At 46.3% G+C, this 24,853-nt stretch overlaps 1 protein-coding gene across 1 annotated transcript in view; it reads right to left on the bottom strand.

Annotated features, from left to right (window-relative positions):
- unc-119 (unc-119 lipid binding chaperone) overlaps positions 1-24,853 on the bottom strand; it is a 143,523-nt gene that overhangs the window by 57,679 nt on the left and 60,991 nt on the right. Inside the window, exons 2-3 of the mRNA XM_069313230.1 lie at positions 13,351-13,428; positions 3,087-3,200 (exon numbers count right to left, since the gene is read on the bottom strand). Coding sequence (XP_069169331.1) covers positions 3,087-3,200; positions 13,351-13,428 — 192 coding nt within the window. The remainder of the gene's footprint in view (positions 1-3,086; positions 3,201-13,350; positions 13,429-24,853) is intronic.

Below are 24,853 nucleotides of genomic sequence, written 5' to 3'. Positions count from 1 at the left end.
AAGAGACAACCAACACAACACCTATACCCCCTATTAGACTATTTTACAGGAACTTCTTTTCCACAGCTCATAAAACGGAGGAAAGGGTCCTGAAAGATATTGTTAATAGAAACGTTATCCCTACAGACAAAAATCAGAGGATACAACTGACGATTTACTATAAAACCAGAAAAACGGCCAACCTACTCATGAGAAACTCTCCAGACACAAAACAGAACGCTTTAAAAGAGACCAACGTCGTCTATGCCTTCAAATGCCCTCTTGGGGACTGTAAGCTCCAAAAAACCCAGTATATAGGCAAGACAACAACATCTCTTTCTAGGCGTTTAACGATGCATAAGCAACAGGGCTCCATTAAGGAACATATAATCTCTTCCCACAACCAAACCATCGCCAGAGAAATCCTAGTAAACAACACAGAAATCATCGATAGATACAGCGATAGCAGGCGGCTTGACGTTTGCGAGGCACTACACATCAAGAAGTCAACACCAGCAATCAACAGCCAATTAATGCACAACTATATTCTACCCACCTCAAGACTCCGCTCCAATATAGAAGCATCAAGAAATATGGACCAATAGGCTTTCTACAATCACTTCTATTCAATACCCATTGTTTCGTGTTCTGTCTTGTGTTGATGAAATTAATACCTTATTAAATACCACCTCACCCCATCCACCTCACTCAAATGTAGATATAAACAAATCGGAGATGTGTAAGTTCTATTCAGTTGTGTAAACTAAAGTTTTTGAAAATGTAATAAGTTTTACGAAACGCGCTCAAGTGTCGCGTCAGACTAGAAATAAAAATGAATTTTGGAGAATTGATTTTTGAATTACCAACAACAGTGAAAAGAAATGTACGAAAGATTGAGAAAATTCGTGTTAGAATTATTAATCTTACTTTTTCGGTCATATTTAATAATATATGTCTACAGGAAAGACTGCTACCAAAATATACTAAAAATATATATATATATATATATATATATATATATATATATATATATATATATATAATTTTTTTTTTAATCTAGAAGGGGTACCACCTCTGGTGCAAGTGTAGGGACCCATAGCCTCGGAGAAGAAAATAAAGAGTACTCAGAGAAGACCTTGTGGATCCTCTCTCTCTCTCTATATATATATATATTATATATATATATATGTCGTACCTAGTAGCCAGAACGCACTTGTCAGCCTACTATGCAAGGCCCGATTTGCCTAATAAGCCAAGTTTTCATGAATTAATTGTTTTTCGACTACCTAACCTACCTAACCTAACCTAACCTAACTTTTTCGGCTACCTAACCTAACCTAACCTATAAAGATAGGTTAGGTTAGGTTAGGTTAGGTTAGGTTAGGTAGGGTTGGTTAGGTTCGGTCATATATCTACGTTAATTTTAACTCCAATAAAAAAAAATTTACCTCATACATAATGAAATGGGTAGCTTTATCATTTCATAAGAAAAAAATTAGAGAAAATATATTAATTCATGAAAACTTGGCTTATTAGGCAAATTGGGCCTTGCATAGTAGGCCAAAAAGTGAGTTCTGGCTACTAGGTACGACATATATATATATATATATATATAAATATATATATATATATATATATATAAATATATATATATATATATATATATATATATATATATATATATATTTCAGACGAAGTAAGTACCAAAGCCATATAAATATAAATATCAATCCTCAATAGCGTGTGCCCAGCGTCCCCCAGGGGAGGGGGCAGGGGAGGGGGGCAGGGGAAGGGGGGCGGGGGAGGGGATGAAAGCCCTTGATAATTCTCGGTAAAGCCCTTCATGACGTCATCGCCCCTCTGACGTAGGAAGTGACGTGGTGATATTAGACAGATATTTAAGGAAATGTGATCAATAGGCAGGTGTATATGTGACTGTAGGGCGAGTCACGTGTACATATAATTTCATACTCTGATTCACAGAGGAATTGACAGGGTGGACAAAGACAGACTATTTAGCAAGGGTGGAACACGCACCAGGGGACACAGGTGGAAACTGAGTATCCAGATGAGCCACAGAGACATTGGAAAACAATATTCAGTGTCAGTAGTTAATGCATTAGGCAGTGATGTGGTGGAGGCTGACTCCATACACAGTTTCAAATGTAGATATGATAGAGCCCAGTAGGCTCAGGAATCTGTACACCAGTTGATTAACAGTTGAGAGGCGGGACCAAAGAGCCAGAGCTCAACCCTCGCGAGCACAACTAGGTGAGTACACATGAGGTCAGCATCAGATATATATATATATATATATATATATATATATATATATATATATATATATATGTCGTACCTAGTAGCCAGAACGTACTTCTCAGCCTACTATGCAAGGCCCAATTTGCCTAATAAGCCAAGTTTTCATGAATTAATTGTTTTTCGACTACCTAACCTACCTAACCTAACCTAACCTAACTTTTTCGGCTACCTAACCTAACCTAACCTATAAAGATAGGTTAGGTTAGGTTAGGTAGAGTTGGTTAGGTTCGATCATATATCTACGTTAATTTTACCTCCAATAAAAAAAAATTGACTTCATACATAATGAAATGGGTAGCTTTATCATTTCATAAGAAAAAAATTAGAGAAAATATATTAATTCAAGAAAACTTGGCTTATTAGGCAAATCGGGCCTTGCATAGTAGGCTGAAAAGTGCGTTCTGGCTACTAGGTACGACATATATATATATATATATATATATATATATATATATATAAATATATATATATATATATATATATATATATATATACACACGAAGTAATGCCCCTAAGCACGCCTCATTCCTCCTTTCATCAGCAAGTCGACGAGCCACCAAGACATTATAAACATTTTATTTCAGTATAAGAATAGTGCCCAACTGGACAGTTCAAGAGCTGAGAGACACAGCCAATGCCCAACAGGGGTGAGTACACACCCTCATGCTCCCCAGAACCAATACCTTCTCCCCCTCTAACACCAACACCCCCACCACCACCACACACACCCCCCTCCACACCCCCCACCACACACACACCTCCCCCACCACACACCCCAACACACTCACCTTGTGGAGGGGGTTTGGCGATCTCGAACAATACTGTACCGGTGTCCATATCGCGAATTTTAAACCTGGTGAAGTCTATGTCGTATACATTGGCTTCCGGCGAGCACAGGTAGCCTGTAAGAGAGAGAAAGAGGTAGTTAGTGATGCTGGTTGTTAACAGGTGGGTAGTTGGTGGTGATGGTCGTTAACAGGTGGGTAGTTAATGTTACAGGTACAAGTAGTTAGGGAGAACAATATAGATGATGCAGCCATTTATTTCACATCTGAAATGTTAAGCAGAGGAAGAGACGAGAGAGAGAGAGAGAGAGAGAGAGAGAGAGAGAGAGAGAGAGAGAGAGAGAGAGAGAGAGAGAGAGAGAGAGAGAGAGAGAGAGAGAGACAGAGACAGAGACAGAGACAGAGACAGAGAGAGAGAGACAGAGACAGAGAGAGAGAGAGACAGAGAGAGAGAGAGATTTGGGAGTGGATATAATTCCAGCACTAACACCAGAGGCATACACACAGGCAGGGTGCCATCGGCGGCATATGAGACGCTGGCAATCACTAGAGCACCGTTTATAAACCTAAAATCAGGGACGATTTCTAGGCAATATCTACACAGCCTTTGTTAGACCAATACTGGAATATGCAGCACCGGTCTGGAATGCAAACTTTGTGAAGAATAACAATTTAAATTGAAAACGAGCAGAAGTTTGCGACTAGATTAGTTCCAGAGCTAAGAGGGTTAAGCTATGAGGAAAAGTTGAAGGCAATAGACCTTGACAACCCCGAAGGACAGAAGAAGCAGAGGAAATATGACCACAACATACATGATACTGAGATACTGAGGAGAATTGATAAGGTGGACAAGGCCAGCCACTTTAAATTGAGAGAAAATATTAAAACAACACCTGTCACCACACCTGCCGCCACACCTGCCGCCACACCTGTCACCACACCTGTCACCACACCTGCCGCCACACCTGTTATTTCAACAGGAATTAACTGCACGAACCACCTCTTGGGAAATAATGTTGACTGGCAACTTAGATCTAACTTCTATGTAGGTAGAAAAGTGGGATTCATATTTATATTGTATAATTCCTGTTTACCCTTCCCTCCTGCACTCTACATTGTTTATTGGTATATTCTGCTCCACCTACCTCGTTCTCCCTCCCTTCCCTCCCTTCCTCTGGGCCTTTCCTTCCCCCATCTCCTCTGAGTCTCCCTATTCTCCCCCCCCCCCTCGGCCCATGTCCCCTCCTTACACACCAGCCGCACAAGGGCTCACCCCACACCATCACCCCCATTATGTGTTCCCGGTAAATAATATTCCCATTTAAACATAAGTAATATCCCAGGGTAATGGGCCGCGTCATGTTTGTTCAGGGTAAACTGGCAGCTATTGGTCCCCTCCTCCTGCTCACACAACTCAATATATATTAATATATATGTGCAGAAATAATGGTATAATTGTATTGATAATGAGGATAGGAGTTGTATTACATGTTCTCATTGGATTGGGTATCAGTTCGGTGCTTGCAAATTCCTAGTGGGGTTTTGGACTCCAGGTTGTGTAACTCTTGGCATACTGCATCTATGGGTACATGCGTGTCTAGGGGGGGGGGGAGGGGTCCAGGACGCTCGTTCGACTCACTGTTCTGCGCCAAAGATTGTCTCGTGGGTTGAATGCTTCGTCGTCCATTTATTAAGATGTTCTGGTGGTTTTGTGGGACAAAGACGTTATTTTGTGGAGGTAGATACAGTATGTACCCCGGTTGGGGTACGCTGGGAAATACGGTAGTTGTTTGATCTTCGTCTTTAATAGGAGCTTTGCAATTTGGGGAGCAACTTTGCAAGCTTTAATTTGGGGAGCCGGTCGGCCGAGCGGACAGCACGCTGTACTTGTGATCCTGTGGTCCTGGGTTCGATCCCAGGCGCCGGCGAGAAACAATGGGCAGAGTTTCTTATGTCCCTGTTACCTAGCAGTAAAATAGGTACCTGGGTGTTAGTCAGCTGTCACGGGCTGCTTCCTGGGGGTGGAGGCCTGGTCGAGGACCGGGCCGCGGGGACACTAAAGCCCCGAAATCATCTCAAGATAACCTCAAGATGAATAGCGAGACTAATAATTCGTTGGAACCCATCTTTAGAGTGTTCAAGAAGTAATAATTATTAGGGAAGAATATAGCTTAACAAGTCCTCAGACTCATCTCTAAGAAAAGTGGGAGAAAAAAAAACGGTGACTCGGTCGAATTATTTTACGGGATACTTAAAGAATGTCTAGAAGAACTTAATTAATTCAGAAGCAAAGTCAGTACATTATTAATGCTGGCCAATTTTCTAGAACCTTGAATAGTTGTAAAGATAGTTGTAATTCAAAAAAGAAAAAAGAAGATCCAGCACATAAATCTAACTCGTCAAATTAGTTTAAGGTCACTTTGCACTTAAAGAAACTGTAATAATGACTGAGTCACGACATTACAACAGGTCAATTGTGTTTAATGAAGTTACCCTCTCATTGAACAAATCCACAAGGGCCGTGACGAGGATTCGAACCTACGTCTGAGAGCATCCCAGCGTCTGGGATGCTCTCAGACGTAAGTTCGAATCCTCGTCACGGCCCTTGTGGATTTGTTCACTGATGCATCATGTTACCCCTTCATTATTCTCAGACATAACTGAAGCAGTAGACGATGATAAAGATTGTTATATGTTATACCCAGACGTTCAGAATTTTGATACTGTTCAAGATGAGTGACTGGCACCTCAGAGGACCAAGGTAGCAAAGGTCGCCTCACCAACTGTACCAAGACATGCTTGGGGCACAGAAACCAGGTCAGTATAAATGAATTAAAAAGTCTGAATGCAGAGCATAATCAAGACATGTGTCTAAAGTACTTTTATTGTTCAATATATGTTATATGATGCCAATGTTTTTCATTCCGGAGTGAACAACACTATCAATCATATATCCAACTATACTAAAGCAGAGCAAGTAATCAGTACAGACAGATGTAGAAACGTTATAAAACTACAAATATAGGCTTTCAAAATTAACCAAAAACTCGGATATATTTCAACGTATTTTTTTATTAACACGCTTAGGTACACCTGCATTTGTGCAGCTGCCCTAGACTATATGGAGAGGAGTAGTGTGTGTCACGAAGGTAGCTACGTGATGCTTAAGTCCCCCATCACACAGGATGGTTAGTCAGACAGAGGCATGTGTTAAGTATTCTGCACTGGCAGACTCCGGGTACATTATAAGGATATCATCATGAACACGAGAGTGAATAAAGTAATTGCAAAGCTCCAGGTACCTCATGCAAACGGGTCTGAATGGCTTGATTACTGGGCATTCGGGGATGTAGTGCGGGAGATCGTGCCGCAGTTCCTGCTCACAGAGTTTGTACCTGGAGTGCTCAGGATTGGGAGATCCGTCACCTGTAGCCACCTGCCACAGGTAACGGTAACCCAACCTGATCCTTGCAACCACTGTGTCGCACAGTCTGGTGGACGTTTTGTGCTGCCCATAGATATACGTTTCAGATCTGAACAAATCATAGCTTTTTATACTAGTGCTTTCAGGTCGTTGGGAGTCAGTAATTTCTTTCCTATCAGATCTGAGTGTCTGGAACAATACAGTTTTGACAGCAGAGATGGGGATACCTAGATCTAATTCAACTTCATCCTTGTTACACGCTAATTTGGCTGCAATGTCTGTCTCATTATGATGGGTTATATTTGTGTGACGGTATCCATACAAAGGAGATTCTAGACCCTTTACTCTGTGCAGCAACCAGGTCATTTATAATTGGTATTACGAGGTTTTTGCTGTCGATCTTCCAGGAGACGTTTTCGATTGCTTGAAGAGCAGACGTAAACAAATGTTCCGGGGTTAAGTCTAAAGAAAGCAAACATCACAAAGATAACAGCACAAGTGCCAACTTCACTTTGAGAGATCTGGTGTCCTGATGTTCAGAAAGCTGGCACTAGGCCTCAATGTTCAAAATATGACCCAATGGGTATTAGGAGCCATATCTTGAAGCGTCACTAAAGATACACCCATTACTACAACAGAGGAACGCCCCCCTTACTACAACAGAGGTACACCTTCACACAACAGAGGTACACCTTCACACAACAGAGGTACACCTTCACATAACAGAGGTACACCTCCACAACAGAGGTACCTCCCAACCTAATATCCGGAATATCGAGGGTCGTTTCAAAACCGGAAACGGTCCTATAACTTTGTAAGCATTATTGGCATGGAAGATTATTAGGCAATGGAGAGCGCGAGAGAGAGAGAGAGAGAGAGAGAGAGAGAGAGAGAGAGAGAGAGAGAGAGAGAGAGACCCGATAGATATTCCTCAATAAAATAAAATCTATCTATATGTTACGGCCCTCTCGGGTCGCAACTGGGTTCTTTCTCTGATGTTAGTAGAGTTTGGGTATCCGGCCCCAAGCTAGTAGTGGCTTTCAAGGGGTGTGCTCCGTAACGCAAGTAAATTAAAGGGGAAGGGAGACAAAGGCAAAAACTTAATAATATAATTATCACCGTCACCATAAATAATATATAGATTATCACACGGGGGAGGTATAAACACTATTATGTACAACGTGGTCTTCCTCTGAAGACTCTGGACGTTCACGGTGCTCAAGACGAGTGGTCCTGGTTCTCTTGTGGCCTCACGATGAATCCTTTGATTCCCTCGACGAGTCTACCCCGGCCACAGGCCAGCCAAACCACAGTCCCACTGGGTGCACCGTCGTGGAGGCCGTCAACCACAAATCCAGCCTTTAGCTGGCAGGTTCCAATCAGCACCGCTGCGTAGGCCACTCCACGACCGATACTAGGGTTGTGAGCCCTAGGCAGGAGCCTCGTGTGATTCCACAGATCACTCTCCTCACCACTACACCCTAGTGGCTATTCTTCTCCACGAGTCAGCCCCGGGTACGACAATTCCTCAAATGCCACGTCACAGGCAGGCTAACACAACAGTGTTCATCCGGGGGGGTGACTCAACTTCTGCAGCTAATACTTGGAGACTTTACGGCTGCCTTGGGTAGACTGATCCAACTTCCATTACAGCAGTCCCAGGTCGACTCTGTAATCAGACACGTCATCAGTAATAGGGACACTCTAGGGCACCTCACTTACAGGCTTAGACACAAACGCCCACCTATCCACTCCATAGATGGCGTTGCTGTCTAAGCTCCACCTCACCAGAGGTCAGCAGCGGCTGTGTTATGAGCTGATCAGGACGGGAAACTAGCCCTTGTGTCCAGTATATCTCGTCCTCACTAGGTGGCGTCGTCCTTTTGGAGGGGGTTTCGGGAGCTGACCCACAGATGGCATGGTCGTCACTGCTCCGGGCTCGGACGCTGGACTCGGGTCCGTAACACTATATCTAAAACATAGAATGTCTGTGTTTTCCGTAGAGTGGTGGTAGAGTGGTTTTCCGTAGAGTTTCCGTACTTTTTCAGTGCTTCGAAAAAATATACCGATTAAATTTTCTGAAAAGGAGAGAGGGAGGGAAAAGGAGAGAGGGAGGGAAAGGGAGAGAGTAAGGGAGGGAAAGGGAGAGAATAAGGGAGAGAGTAAGGGAGGGAAAGGGAGAGAGGGAGGAAAAGGGACAGAGGAATCGAGGGAAAGGGAAATAGGGAGGGAAAGGGAGAGAGGTGAGAGAAAAGGAGAGAGAGAGGAAGAGAAAGGAAGAGAGGGAAGTAAAGAGTGGGGGACGGGTAGACCGTGATGATCGGAGAAGAGGGAGGGATATTGGACGAAATATGACATGGGGGTAGAGAAAATGAAGGGTAGGAGAAGGCAAGATAAGAGGAAAAACGGGGAGGGGGAAGGGGAAGAGAGTCTCGGGCGCAGCCGGGGATCCCCTCTAGTACTTCAAACCTGAGAAGCAAATAGTCACACCGCAACCAGCCAGACAGGAGCACAGACTGTTGTAGAGGCATGGCTACTTAAATGTGAGGTAGCCAGAAAGTTAGGCAGGGAGAGGGGCAGGCAGGCAGGCAGCCAGGCAGCCTCGTCACCCATAAACACCGAGTGGGAGAGTGCCTCCCGTTCATAGCAACATCGTCAGCCAGCTGATAAGACTGTGGGCTGGGACATGCTGGAACTCTGGAAAGAAAGAAATAATCTACCTACACAGGGAGGGGGGAGTGGTGAGGAAGGGGGAGGGGTGAGGGAGGGGGAGAGGGTTGAGGGAGGGGGGGTGGGGGAGGGGGAGAGGGGTGGGGGAGGGAGGTCTCGAAGCTTATCGGAATTTTATGATAAATTTTCAGAATTACGTGAACGCCACGGAATTATGTCTAGACTTGGGGTGTGGGGGGGGGGAGAGGAACTTCCTGGCGGGCCTCGGTTGGGCAACCCGTTCTCGCACTTGCTTACTGTCAATATTGGCTTATTTAATAAGTGCATATGTGACATACTAATTGATTGTGTATATTTTAGTTTACCTTGAAAAGCTTCATAGAAAACACCGACCTCACCTAACCTTGTTAGTATGTTAAGATAAGCATCTTATTGCTTCTTATTTACAATTATTACTTAACCTATCAGGTGGGCAGAGTGTGTGGCGGGTGGGATTAACTTCCGTGTTTTTACAGCTCTTAAGAGTTCGAGGGACACCCATGGGAAGGTGCGGGCGAAGGGAAGGTAATGGATGGGAGGGAAAGGAGGGAGTATTGTTGTCAGAGGAGGTGAGATGTCATCTAAAATGGGAAAGCATATAGGGAAGCTGTTCCTGTTGCTGATGATGCCATCACTGATGGGGAGGATGGAAGAGAAGAGGAAGAGGAGGCTAAACCCGAACACTGCTGGAACACCATTTAGTTGTTCATAAAATACCTGTAACCGAAGCCACGGAAGTTGCCTCGTGTTCCCGAACACCGAACACCATACAGCCAGCAACACCCGAACACCGAACACCACACAGCCAGCAACACCCGAACACCGAACACCACACAGCCAGCAACACCCGAACACCGAACACCACACAGCCAGCAACACCCGAACACCGAACACCACACAGCCAGCAACACCCGAACACCGAACACCACACAGCCAGCAACACCCGAACACCGAACACCATACAGCCAGCAACACCCGAACACCGAACACCATACAGCCAGCAACACCCGAACACCGAACACCATACAGCCAGCAACACCCGAACACCGAACACCACACAGCCAGCAACACCCGAACACCGAACACCATACAGCCAGCAACACCCGAACACCGAACACCACACAGCCAGCAACACCCGAACACCACACAGCCAACAACACCCGAACACCGAACACCATACAGCCAGCAACACCCGAACACCGAACACCATACAGCCAGCAACACCCGAACACCGAACACCATACAGCCAGCAACACCCGAACACCGAACACCACACAGCCAGCAACACCCGAACACCACACAGCCAACAACACCCGAACACCGAACACCACACAGCCAACAATACCCGAACACCGAACACCACACAGCCAACAACACCCGAACACCGAACACCACACAGCCAGCAACACCCGAACACCGAACACCACACAGCCAATAACACCCGAACACCGAACACCACACAGCCAGCAACACCGAACACCGAACACCACACAGCCAACAACACCCGAACACCGAACACCACACAGCCAGCAACACCGAACACCGAACACCACACAGCCAACAACACCCGAACACCGAACACCACACAGCCAGCAACACCCGAACACCACACAGCCAACAACACCCGAACACCGAACACCACACAGCCAACAACACCCGAACACCGAACACCACACAGCCAACAACACCCGAACACCGAACACCACACAGCCAGCAACACCCGAACACCGAACACCACACAGCCAACAACACCCGAACACCGAACACCACACAGCCAGCAACACCGAACACCGAACACCACACAGCCAACAACACCCGAACACCGAACACCACACAGCCAACAACACCCGAACACCGAACACCACACAGCCAACAACACCCGAACACCGAACACCACACAGCCAGCAACACCCGAACACCGAACACCACACAGCCAACAACACCCGAACACCGAACACCACACAGCCAGCAACACCGAACACCGAACACCACACAGCCAACAACACCCGAACACCGAACACCACACAGCCAACAACACCCGAACACCGAACACCACACAGCCAACAACACCCGAACACCGAACACCACACAGCCAGCAACACCGAACACCGAACACCACACAGCCAACAACACCCGAACACCGAACACCACACAGCCAACAACACCCGAACACCGAACATCACACAGCCAGCAACACCCGAACACCGAACACCACACAGCCAACAACACCCGAACACCGAACACCACACAGCCAGCAACACCGAACACCACCACCCGGGGCGAACCTTTCCAAATCGTTTCGGCAGCAATGAAGTTGCACAAATAAATTACAAAACGTTATAGGGGAATAAAAGGTTTAGAGAGCCGTTTGTTCACGAGAATGTTAATGTAGGGGTTAATACGACCCCAGGTGACACCCCCCGCAGTCACCTGTGGGGGTTAATACGACCCCAGGTGACACCCCCCAGTCACCTGGCTAGAAGGTGCACGCAATAGGTACGCACGCGCGCATGAGAGCGCACATACATGAGTACAAGAGGTCACAGATGGACACAGGAGGCGCAAATGAGACACAGAGACATGAGGAACAACTTTCCCATTGTCAGAGCTGTCAATAAATTAAATGGTTATAGACCTGTAGAAGTCGTGGAAGCTAATTCGATTCTAAAATTTCAATGTAAATATGATAATAGCCTAAGAAATGGCATTGTATTAAACTAAGAACGTTTGGAAGGCGGGGTTAGGAGCCTATAGTTCGACCCTGCAAGCACAGCTAGCTGAGTACATCTAGATGAGTTCCCCCCCCAAACACACACACACACACACACACACACACACACACACACACACACACACACACACACACACACACACACACACGTGACCAATGAGAGGAGTAAACAAAACACCAATAGTCGTCCAGCTGGTCGACAAACAGTCACTGCTGGGGAGGAGGGGGGGGGGGGCAGGTAAACAACAGACAGACGACGAACGTAAACTCACACAAAATAAAAATAAAATATTTTGAAGGGTCGAGCGCGAGCTCCAGTCCCCCAACCTTTCCTATGGACACAGAGCTCAGAGAATGAACTCCAGTACTAAATTTTTCTCTTGATAGCAGTGTAACACTTCCCACAATTGGTGGATCAGCTGTGCAATTGGTCGATCAGCTGTGCAACTGGTGGATCAGCTGTGCATTTGGTGGATTAGCTGTGCAACTGGTGGATCAGCTGTGCAACTGGTGGATCAGCTGTGCAACTGGTGGATCAGCTGTGCAACTGGTGGATCAGCTGTGCAACTGGTGGATCAGCTGTGAAATTGGCGTACCTGCTGTAAAATTGATGGATCAGCTGTAACATTGGTGGTTCAGCTGTGGTTTCCCGCCATCCTAAATATTTACTTGGTTACATTCCAGAAGCAAAAAAAAAAACGGACCATAAGTAACTTGTTTCAAACAAGAAGCCTCGAAGCCTCCGTACGTAACCTCTAGACCAAGGAACATATACCATTTCCTGTCACAAGTAACTTGCTACGTAAGGAACATGTGCGTACCTGGTAATTAATCCAGCACATGAACCACACACTCACATGGGTTAGACACAAGCAACTGTTCCTGTCTAGAGAACATTTCCCATAATGTTCCTACACACGAAACCTCATGGAACAGTTATGCATATGTATACTCGTGTAGGAATTTATGAATGAATGAATGAAAATATGTACAGACAAATTAATGGGGGATTATATATATATATATATATATATATATATATATATATATATATATATATATATATATATATATATATATTTAAGTAAATCAAAGAGGGTAGAAATAGCCTAAGCTACGCTATCCTTTTGAGAAGTATCTAATTGTCTCCATTAAACATACTTGAAGTAAACCAACATGCTAGACAATGAGTAGATGAATTAATTTGTGGATAAATGAATCGGCAGAATGATGGACCGGAACATTTATGAACTACAAGATTAATGGATAGGAAAATTGGATGAATAGTTAGATGATATGAAAAAAAAATAGGTGAGTACCCCCTAATTTCTTCGGAAAAGGGCGCAAGGGGTGACTAGCCCAAACCCCGTAAAGACGCAAAATATACACACAGACACACTTACTCTCTGTGATCTTGTTGAGTCTGAGGACGTCCTCCGGGCAGATGGCGCCTTTCGACAACGCCTCCTCCTCCGTCAGGGCTGAACACGGAGAAGGAATCATTATTAGAAAGAGGTCACATCATAATGATCATACTGCATGCGTAACACCTCAAATAATCTCCTGTTAGACACTATAATATATATATATATATATATATAATATATATATATATATATATATATATATATATATATATGCAAACAAGCCTGGGGTGTGAGTTTTCAGTTATATATATATATATATATATATATATATATATATATATATATATATATATATATATATATATATATATATATATATATATATATTTAATGAGAGAGAACACCCTTATGGAGCCCTAAAAACCTCCAAAACCTGCCGCTGTGAAGCCCTACACTTGCGTATGAAATGGGGGGAGAGAACTAGTGAACAGGAATGAACTAGGAACAAAGAACATTGAAAGGTAATGATTGGACGGAAGAAAGGAAATGAGAGAATGAGCATATAGTGATAAGAGAATGGTTAACAGGAACGGGGAGAGGTGACAATAATACATACAGGAATAGGAAGATAAAATGAAGAACAACAGCAGGGGGAACGAAAGAGGGAAAGAAGAAAGATGGAGAGGACAGCTCATTTCCTGCGAGGGGGGGAGGGGGGGGGGTAACGAAGGCAGTCCCTTCCATGTTAAAGAAGGAAGAGGACTGTTCCTTCTCTAGGAGGGAAGAAAGAGGGCTGTACCCTCCTTAGGAAGGAAGAGACGAGGGCAGTTCCTTCCCTGGAAAGTTGTAACACCTACAATTTTAACTTCCTTCCCCTCTCCCCTCTTTCTCTCTTTTCTCCCTATCACCCCTCTACATGACCTGCCTCCTCCCCATCTTTCCCCTCTGCTCGACCTGCCTCCCTATCTCCCCTTCCCCCCCCCCTGCTCGACCTGCCTGCCCCATCTATCATGACTACATTGTTAAGAAGTTAGGATACTGCAAGGTTGCAATTACCGTGGGAGGTTCCTGGAAGCCCCAGAGTGACACCGTGGGAGAGCCGGGCTCCCCACCCTCTCTACTCTAGGTGGGAGGGGAAGCCTTACTGCTGGGGTGAGACACCTCTGTACCTCTGTGTATTGTGGTCCCACATAAGGGGAGGGAGGGGGGTGTTTAGTGTGGTCCAGGCAGAGGGGGGGGAGTTGTGTATAGTATGGGGCTACAATGGGGGGAGGGGGGGTGTAAGTGTGATGTTGCAAAGGGAGGGATTTGTGTGATGTCAGGGGGGCGCCTGACAGCTGAGTGGATAGCGCTTCGGATTCGTAGTCCTCAGGTTCCGGGTTCGATCCCCGGTGGAGGCGGAGATAAATGTGCAAAAAAAGTTTATATCACCCTTATGCGTCCCTGTTACCTAGCAGTAAATAGGTACCTGGGAGTTAGACAGCTGCTACGGGCTGCTTCCTGGGGGTGTTTAACAAAAAGGAGGCCCCGAAAACATCTCAAGATAATGGTTCACCTGATCTAACACAATGTTATCCAACCCCATCCTCCAAAAAATATCAAATCTATAGCTACTGTGAATAAAAAAAAATAATGTATTTTGTATAGACAAAAATCAAATTTGTAATATTTTAATTGTACAGGAATCAACCTGACACGGGCTAACCATAAACATCGGGGGCCAGATTCACGAAGCAGTTACGCAAGTACTTACGAACGTGAACATCTTTCATCAATCTTTGACGGCTTTGGTTACATTTATTAAACAGTTTACAAGCATGAAAACTTGCCAATCAACTGTTGTTATTGTTATAAACAGCCTCCTGGTGCTTCCGAGCTCATTAACTGTTTAATAATTGTAAACAAAGCCACCAAAGATTGAGAAAAGATGTACAGGTTCGTAAGTACTTGCGTAACTGCTTCGTGAATCTGCCCCCTGACCTGTTGGGTCTAACCAAGCCATCCTGTGCCTAACCAACACATTGTTAGGCTACTTTAGTACATATATGTACTATATTAATAGTACAAAACTTTTTTTTGGGGGGGGGGATGCAACGGTTTATATTTTGTAGTGCAGACAACTATAGCTACCATCATTGTTTGGGTGACTGGTTGTGGTAGCATGGTTTGTGGTCGACTTGAGGCCTACCAGCCTCTGCAGGGTTTACGGGCTCGCCATAGCCCGTGCTACATGGACATTTTGTTCTGAGTAGCTAAATCTAAAAACAACATCTGCAGGGTTAATAAGACTCACAATTACTTAAACTGACCAACTGCCAAGTTTACCGCAGTCCTGGACGAGGTTCAGGACTGCGGTAGACTCTTAAATACGCACTGAGAAGCGGTGTAAACTTCTCGGTGAATATAACCCTTGATGTGATTGGCTTTGTTGGGCGGGCGGGAGCTAAGAGACTGGAACGGTGCAGATTAAGACAAAAGAAAAGTTGTTAATACGTGGAATATAGTTATGATAAAGAGGCGAGCCGTCCACCTTGCTGACTCCACGTGTGTACTCACCTAGTTGTACTTGCGGGGGGGTTGAGCTCTGGCTCTTTGGTCCCGCCTCTCAACCGTCAGTCAACAGGTGTGTGTGTGTGTGTGTGTGTGTGTGTGTGTGTGTGTGTGTGTGTGTGTGTGTGTGTGTGTGTGTGTGTGTGTGTGTGTGTGTGTGTGTGCTTGGTAGCTGAGACAAGAGTTAGAGGCGGCATGTTTGGAGGGGGTTTGGAGGAGGTGTGGAGCCCACGTGTCAAGCCTACGAGGTCACATTACAGTATCTTGACCGCAGGAGGTGGATGACGTCTCTCCAGACACCACAGGCAAAAAAACAATATCTTAATACTAATATTTTTGTGTGTGAAAAAGAGAGAATGTGAATTTATGACCCCCCCCCCTTGTACTGACCAATAGGGAGGGGGGTTGTGCCCCCCTGTCCCCCATGATTTTTGTTAATGGTGTTATCAACACACTTAACGTTGCCTCTAATGAACACAACGTCCAGGGCGATGCAGCACCCGAGTGTCCCCAGTTCGAAACCCCAGGGCACGACAGAGACGGTTGGGCAACGCTTTCTTAACCCCCCCCCCCCGATGCCTCTGTTCACCTAGCATTTAAATGAGTATACCAGGGAGTTGGACAACTACTGTGGGATACTTCCTGTCGAATGTCCTCATTTGACCTAAGGGGGGGGGTGGGGGGGTGGGGGGGGCATGAGCAAGCCGCAGGACAGGCTTTCCCTTCCTCAACACCGCAAAGCCAGGTTGGAAGACCTGCAACACTTCTTGGTTGACTCAAAACAAAACAAAACAGTGTTCCTAGAGCCTGGCGCGTGTGGCGCGAAAAGCATGCACTATGACGACCACTTTAACATGCAAGTCGTGCAGCACCTTTGTCATCAACGAGTGTGCTTGTTGCAGTGTTGCTCACTTGTGCATGCAACCTGTGCAACGACTGACAGGAGGGAGGGAGGGGGGGGGAGGAGAGGGGTGACGACTGGTAACGGAACGCTGACAGCAGACAGTTACAGCAGGACTGTGAGTCACAGTCCCAGTCACAGTCCCACAGTCACACACTCACTCCTGGAGTGTGTAAACAATTGGTTGGTGGGAATTCAGTTTCCAACAAGTATAAGATAATGGTGACGGGTAATGGAGAAAGGAGACCAGGAGGCATCTTCACCATAAGGGGAAGACTTCCCCCTTCACCATTAGGGGAAGACTTCCCCCTTCACCATTAGGGGAAGACTTACCCCTTCACTATAAGGGGAAGGCTTCCTCCTTCACCATATCTTGAGGTTATGTTGAGATGATTTCGGGGCTTAGTGTCCCCGCGGCCCGGTCCTCGACCAGGCCTCCATCCCCAGGAAGCAGCCCGTAGCAGCTGTCTAACTCCCAGGTACCTATTTACTGCTAGGTAACAGGGGGCATCAGGGTGAAAGAAACATTTTGCCCATTTGTCTCCGTCTCCACCGGGGATCGAACCCGGGACCTCAGGACTACGAATCCGAAACGCTGTCCACCCAGCTGTCAGGCGGAAGGGGAAGATTGGGGGAAGATTTCCGTTCACCTTAAGGGGAAGACTCTCTGACAGGAAAAGAGAGAGAGAGAGAGAGAGAGAGAGAGAGAGAGAGAGAGAGAGAGAGAGAGAGAGAGGGATCTGCTAGCGGACATAGTCTCAACACTCACACCGGAGGCACACATAAAAAAGATAGCATCAGCAGCATATTCAAGAACATCATGTAGAAACCTAAATACGGACGCCTTCAAGTCAATCCACACAACCTATGTTAGCCCGGTACTGGAATATGCAGCACCGGCATGAAATCTGTGCCTTGTGAAACATAAAACCAAAACTTAAAAAGTAGAGAGATTTGTACCATGATTGCTGCCAGAGCTAAGGCAGAGGCAGCTAAGAGGGCTAAGCTAAGAGATACACTAATGGAACTAAATCTCACAACCCTACAGGATGGAATAAACAAATGGGATATAATCACGACATTCAAGATACTGAGAGGAATAAAGAGGGACAGAACGGCCTCTTTAAATTGTGAGGAAGTAGATTAAAAAAAAAGGACATGGATGGAAACCAGAAATGCAAAAGAGTCGAAGAAATGTACAGAAATACCTCGCAACCTGTCAGGGCGCCTGACAGCTGGGTGGACAGCGCTTCGGATTCGTAGTCCTGAGGTTCCGAGTTCGATCCCCGGTGGAGGCGGAGACAAATGGGCAAAATGTTTCTTTAACCCTGATGCCCCCTGTTACCTAGCAATAAACAGGTACCTGGGAGTTAGACAGCTGCTACGGGCTGCTTCCTGGGGATGGAGGCCTGGTCGAGGACCGGGCCGCGGGGACACTAAGCCCCGAAATCATCTCAAGATAACCTGTACGGGTATTTCACCGCCCCAAGGTCAACAAGTGGGATGCACTGAAAGAAGCAGTTGTGGAAGCCACCTCCATCCGCAACTTTAAGGCCAGATTCGACACCGAATTCGAATGTCAATTTCCTGTAGAGAGTGATAGGTAAGCACGACATCCTCGGGGAGGTGGGGAGAGGCGGCGGCTGGCTACACACACACACACACACACGCGCGCGCGCGGCTCCTCTGATAAACACCAATATGATAAAAATGGACACAAACACAACACGTAAGACAACACATCGATCTCAAGAGTCAACATCATATTAGCATGAGCTGATAGACCACGCAACACACGACGAGGCAGAGCAGGCCCAGGGGACACACACACACACACACACACACACACACACACACACACACACACACACACACACACACACACACACGGGGCCTCGTAGCCTGGTGGATAGCGCGCAGGTCTCGTAATTCTGTGGCGCGGGTTCGATTCCCGCACGAGGCAGAAACAAATGGGCAAAGTTTCTTTCACGCTAAGTGCCCCTGTTACCTAGCAGTAAATAGGTACCTGGGAGTTAGTCAGCTGTCGCGGGCTGCTTCCTGGGGTGTGTGTGTGTGTGTGTGGTGTGGGGAAAAAAAAAAAAAAAAAAAAAAAAAAAAGTAATTAGTAAACAGTTGATTGACAGTTGAGAGGCGGGCCGAAAGAGCAAAGCTCAACCCCCGCAAAAACACAACTAGTAAACACACACACACACACACACACACACACACACACACACACACACACACACACACACACACACACACACACACACACACACACACACACACACACACACACACACACACACTGAAAAGAAACATATATTAAAAAGAACTTTTTAAGTGTCAGAATGGTCGACAAATGGAATGCATTAGGAAGTAATGTGGTGGAGGCTGACCCCATACACAGTTTCAAGTGTAGATATGATAGAGCCCAGTAGGCTCAGGAACCTGTACACCTGTTGATTGACGGTTGAGAGGCGGGACCAAAGAGCCAGAGCTCAACCCTCACAAACACAATTAGGTGAGTACACACACACACACACGATCCCCAACTCAAGAGTCTTAGGAGTGGGGGACCCTCCACCAACAGGTTAGCAAAGGTTATCTTGAGGTTATCTTAAGATGATTTCGGGGCTTTAGTGTCCCCGCGGCCCGGTCCTCGACCAGGCCTCCACCCCCAGGAAGCAGCCCGTGACAGCTGACTAACACCCAGGTACCTATTTACTGCTAGGTAACAGGGGCATTCAGGGTGAAAGAAACTTTGCCCATTTGTTTCTGCCTCGTGCGGGAATCGAACCCGCGCCACAGAATTACGAGTCCTGCGCGCTATCCACCAGGCTATGAGGCCCCAACACACGGAAGCCAGAGAGAAGTGCCAACAGATGCCTAGACCATCCACTCTTCCAACAACCTTTCCCCTCCCTAAGCATCGCCCCCCCCCCATCTCTCTCCCATCACAGACACCCTTCCCATCCCGAGCCCTACCAGCCCCCCCAACGCTGGTGCTCCCGGTCCTGCCATCCAGGCCTCCCTCTCCCTTCATCCTAAGAACTCCTAGCCTCCTATCCCTTGGTCTCCCTCACCCTCATGTAATTTCAGAGAAGAACTAAGCCCCTTGTGCCCCACCATCCAACCCTCCTATCAACTTCCGACACCAGTGGAATGGAAATATTTGGTGTGGTTTCCCTAGAGTTTCAGTGCTGAGCTCAATTTTCTGAGAAAAACGGGAGAAAGGGGATGGGGGTAGAAGAAGAGTGGGAGGACGAAGAGGGTACTATGAGATGGGGACGAGAGAGATCAAGGGGAGATGGGGTGAAGAGTGGGGAAGAGGGTTGAAAGAGGGGGAGAAGAGACCCGGGTGCAGCCGGGTACCCTTTATATACATAGATATAAATGCAAATGTGTCTGTTCGAGATTGGTTGGGGGAGGGTATGGAGAAGGTGAAGGGAGAATGGGGGGGGGACATGAGAGGGAAGAGGGGATGGGGAAGGAAAGAGGAGTAGCGGGGGAAATGGGAGAGAGGGAAAAGAAGAGGGATACACAAAGTGAAAATTTACACAGACAAAGAGAAAAGAGGCAACATAACTGAAGTGTACAAATGCATGAAAAGGTTCAAGAAGGGAGATATAAGCCGAGTGCTGAAAATATTAACCAAAATTATAACACAAAATGGATTTAAATTTAAATTTATTAAAGAAATATGCACACTGGTTCAGAAGCTGGATTGGAAATCTTTCGGAACCTAACCCAAGAATCCTTCACAACACTACACAGCCCATGTCACACCTCTCCCGAAGTACGCGGCACCGTCACGGAACCCACACCATTAAAATCATAACCAGAAAAATAAGAAGGTCGAGGTAGCTGATACCTGAACTACCGAGACACTTAAAGAATTAAACGAACAAACTCTGGAAGAAAGAAAACCCGGGGAAGACATGTTCATGAAGTAGAAGATACTGAGAGACTGACTGTTCCAGATGAGAAGAGTAGGAAAGAGGGACGCAGGTGGAAACCAAGGAACGCCAACAAGCCCCAGTAACATCAGTAAATTCCTGTTCGCTATTTAAAATTCGTGTTGAACCAGACACGCTACGGAAAAGAAGCATATAGACGCCAAGAGCAATATGTAGGCGCCAATATAGGCGCCAAGAGCAATTTGTAGGCGCCAATATAGGCGCCAAGAGCAATATGTAGGCACCAATATAGGCGCCAATATAGACGCCAAGAGCAATTTGTAGGTGCCAATATAGGCGCCAAGAGCAATTTGTAGGTGCCAATATAGGCGCCAAGAGCAATATGTAGGCGCCAATATAGGCGCCAAGAGCAATATGTAGGCGCCAATATAGGCGCCAAGAGCAATTTGTAGGTGCCAATATAGGCGCCAAGAGCAATATGTAGGCGCCAATATAGGCGCCAAGAGCAATATGTAGGCGCCAATATAGGCGCCAAGAGCAATATGTAGGCGCCAATATAGGCGCCAAGAGCAATATGTAGGCGCCAATATAGGCGCCAAGAGCAAATACTCCCCACCGAAGGGACATATAGGTTGGAACACACCGGCAGCAACACACGGAAGCCAACACATACAATCTCATCCTCAGGAAACGATCTCACAACATCTTTGTTTATTAAATTTTGCGACATGAGAGGCTTCACAAACGTCTGTGGAGGAGTTGCTGCGTTTATGGCCCTTCTTGAGACAGAGACAGAGACAGGGGCAGAGACAGAGACAGAGACAGAGACAGACAGACAGACAGATAGACGGACAGATAGGCCCAAATAATCCCTATCTCAATGTCCAACACAATACAATTCCCCGGGTTTAACTGGAAGATAATCATCTCGACACACGTAAACTTTGGAGCAATCCGGAGACCATTTATGTGGGCCGAGTCTGTGTGGGGTGTAATAAGCCCGGGAACGAGATGCCTCCCTCACGTCTCGCACACACACAAAAATAATCTTTTCTGGGCTGAGGTTTCTTGCGCGAGGCGGCGAGGGAGGGGAGGTGGGGGGGGGGGGGGATAGGGGTTGTGGGAGGGGGGAAGGAAGAGATGTTGGTGGTGCGTGTCCACTGATCCCGTTACCCAAGTTGTCGCCACCGACACCACCACAACCGCCTCCGCCTCCGTCGTCGTCACCACAAGAGCGACCACCGCCCTAACCAAACAAGTCTTCACCCCCCAACTCACGGCAACCATACCCACCTATGGGTATGGTTGCTACCTATGGGTACGCCTACTATATTCTTCCTATTGGGGAGTGTTGTATATGCTGTTATGTCGGTGTGTCCACTCACAGGATGAGTGGCGCTGCCCAATAAACTCGCCCCCCTTGGGGCATAATTTAAACTTAATGTCACTTCTGTTACCACCACAACCTTCACCACTGCCGGCAGCACCCTCACTACCACCACCACCACCACAACCATCACCACTGTGACCAGAATTGTAGGTCCCGCAATATTTAAGCTCCCTTGTAAATGGTATGCTCCGGGTACTTATCACCTGTAAACACCTGTTGTGCCCATTTATCATGCCCACCAGCATCCTCAGCAACCACAGACGCTGCTGCCACCACCATAACTAACCACGGCCCTCTACCACAATCTACCGTTACATCCACCACACGTACCACAACTACAACCGCCACCACACACACGCCACACGTCTTCAAAACGCCAGTGAAGAAAAAGCACGTATTGAGAACTATGCCTCTTCAACGCAAGCAGAACTAACTGCCATTGTCATGGCGTTAAGAGTCCTTGAAAGAAACACTAACGGTGCAGTGATCAGCACTGATTCAAAGCAGCACTACAAAGCCTTAATTAAAATCGGGGAGAAAACCTTGCGATAGTCGCTGAAATCAAGAGAGCTGTGAGGGTACTAACCAACCAGGGAAGAGTGGTCAAATGCATGTGGATCCCCTCCCATGTTGGAATATGTGGAAATGAACAAGCAGATGTGCTGACTGCTGAGGGCGCTGAAGGAGACCACATTGAATACTTCATACCCAAGACTGCTACGAATGAGATTTTTTTCTTTGCAGGGATATTCCTGCGCGGGCCTAAGCCTCTGGGTATTATCAAGCGACATCACCGTGACAAGGTAACTGAGGAAAGTAGGATAGAAGCACAAATCTGTACGCTGGTACAATGTGACTGCAGCTGGCACTCCCAATCATTACGGGCGAAAGAGAGATGGCCGCGAGAGAGAGAGAATCAGTAATAGCAAGAATTCGTCTTGGATACAAATATCTATGGAGACTTGGGATGGAAACAACAGCTGACCAGCGAAGCTGTATAATCTGTGGTGAGAGTGATGGCCGCCGCCTTCACCACTACCTTGGAGAATGTGAACATCTAAGAGACATTAGAAATATGTGTTGCATAGTAAATCTCACATTGAGTTAGGAAAATATTATGTCAAATATAAATGCTGTTCTCAAAAGATTCCCCCCATTATGTCCCAGATGTGTCTGGGTACAAGATACAGGATGAACAACCCAACGGGTTTTCTTCCTATTGGGGAGTGTTGTATATGCTGTTATGTCGGTGTGTCCACTCACAGGATGAGTGGCGCTGCCCAATAAACTCGCCCCCCTTGGGGCATAATTTAAACTTAATGTCACTTCTGTTACCACCACAACCTTCACCACTGCCGGCAGCACCCTCACTACCACCACCACCACCACAACCATCACCACTGTGACCAGAATTGTAGGTCCCGCAATATTTAAGCTCCCTTGTAAATGGTATGCTCCGGGTACTTATCACCTGTAAACACCTGTTGTGCCCATTTATCATTTACATGAACGTAAACAAGATGGGTCTGTTTACCAAGATTGGCGAGCCTCAAAAGGTTAGGTGAGGTTCCTTTGGTTCGTACGAATCTAGTTAGACAAAACAGTTGCATTGTTTACGGAATGGTTGAATGTTAGAAGGGGGGCGGGGTGCTAACCTAAGTTACCGTCTGATCACGTGACTGCCGATAGAGACGTAATTCATGTTGTTCAATACGCCCACGACTCAAGTCCATTACATCCAGCGGTCAACCCCACAGACGCATTCATACATTTTTACATGCTGTTCATTCAAAACGGGAATTTTCTTAAATATACATTAATATTATATTAGTATATCGTGCATATATAGGCATAGGTTAGGTTAGGTGTTTAGGTTCTGTTGGCGATTATTTGTATTTGTAGTACGTGGGTGAAGCATTTACAGCGTTGTGTTTCGAACAAAATTCGTCAGTGAAGCACTTGTACCGGATATGTTCGAACGTCAGCAGTTGTGAGTCGTGTGTAAACCGCTTTTCATTCATAAACAGGGGGTTTGGCGGGTGCATGGAATGGACTTTGGGTCTTTGTTTGGAGGACAGGCTGTGTTGTTGCTCAAGATTCAGCTACTCGGAACAAAAAGTTCCGAGTAGCACGGGCTATGGTGAACCCGTAGTGGACTTGATGATTTTTACCAAAAGTACCGAGTTCTAACAACACTGAGCCAACACAATGTTGTAACAAGGGAGAGAGGTAGTGTAACAGCCCAGAGTAAGACCTTTAAGTCACCTGCCCTCCCGTGCTAACAGAGGTACAAAGTAGTCTCTGTGACACTGGTGGTGTGAAGGAGCTACCACGTAGGAGCAGTGGTCGTCACCTCGTACACAGCCACGAGGGGCGTGTGTGTAAGTGTGTAATTACCTAAGTGTAGTTACAGGATGAGAGCTATGCTCGTGGTGTCCCGTCTTCCCAGCACTCTTTGTCATATAACGCTTTGAAACTACTGACGGTCTTGGCCTCCACCACCTTCTCACCTAACTTGTTCCAACCGTCTACCACTCTGTTTGCGAAAGTGAATTTTCATATATTTCTTCGGCATCTGTGTTTAGCTAGTTTAAATCTATGACCTCTTGTTCTTAAAGTTCCAGGTCTCAGGAAATCTTCCCTATCGATTTTATCAATTCCTGTTACTATTTTGTATGTAGTGATCATATCACCTCTTTTTCTTCTGTCTTTTAGTTTTGGCATATTTAATGCCTCTAACCTCTCCTCGTAGCTCTTGCCTCGTAGTGTGTGTGTGTG

The sequence above is a fragment of the Procambarus clarkii genome, chromosome 75, assembly GCF_040958095.1.
Source record: "Procambarus clarkii isolate CNS0578487 chromosome 75, FALCON_Pclarkii_2.0, whole genome shotgun sequence".
In the NCBI taxonomy this organism is placed as follows: Eukaryota; Metazoa; Arthropoda; class Malacostraca; order Decapoda; family Cambaridae; genus Procambarus; species Procambarus clarkii.
The sequence above is the reverse complement of the archived record's forward strand: the minus strand, read 5'-3'. Positions and strand labels throughout refer to the sequence as shown.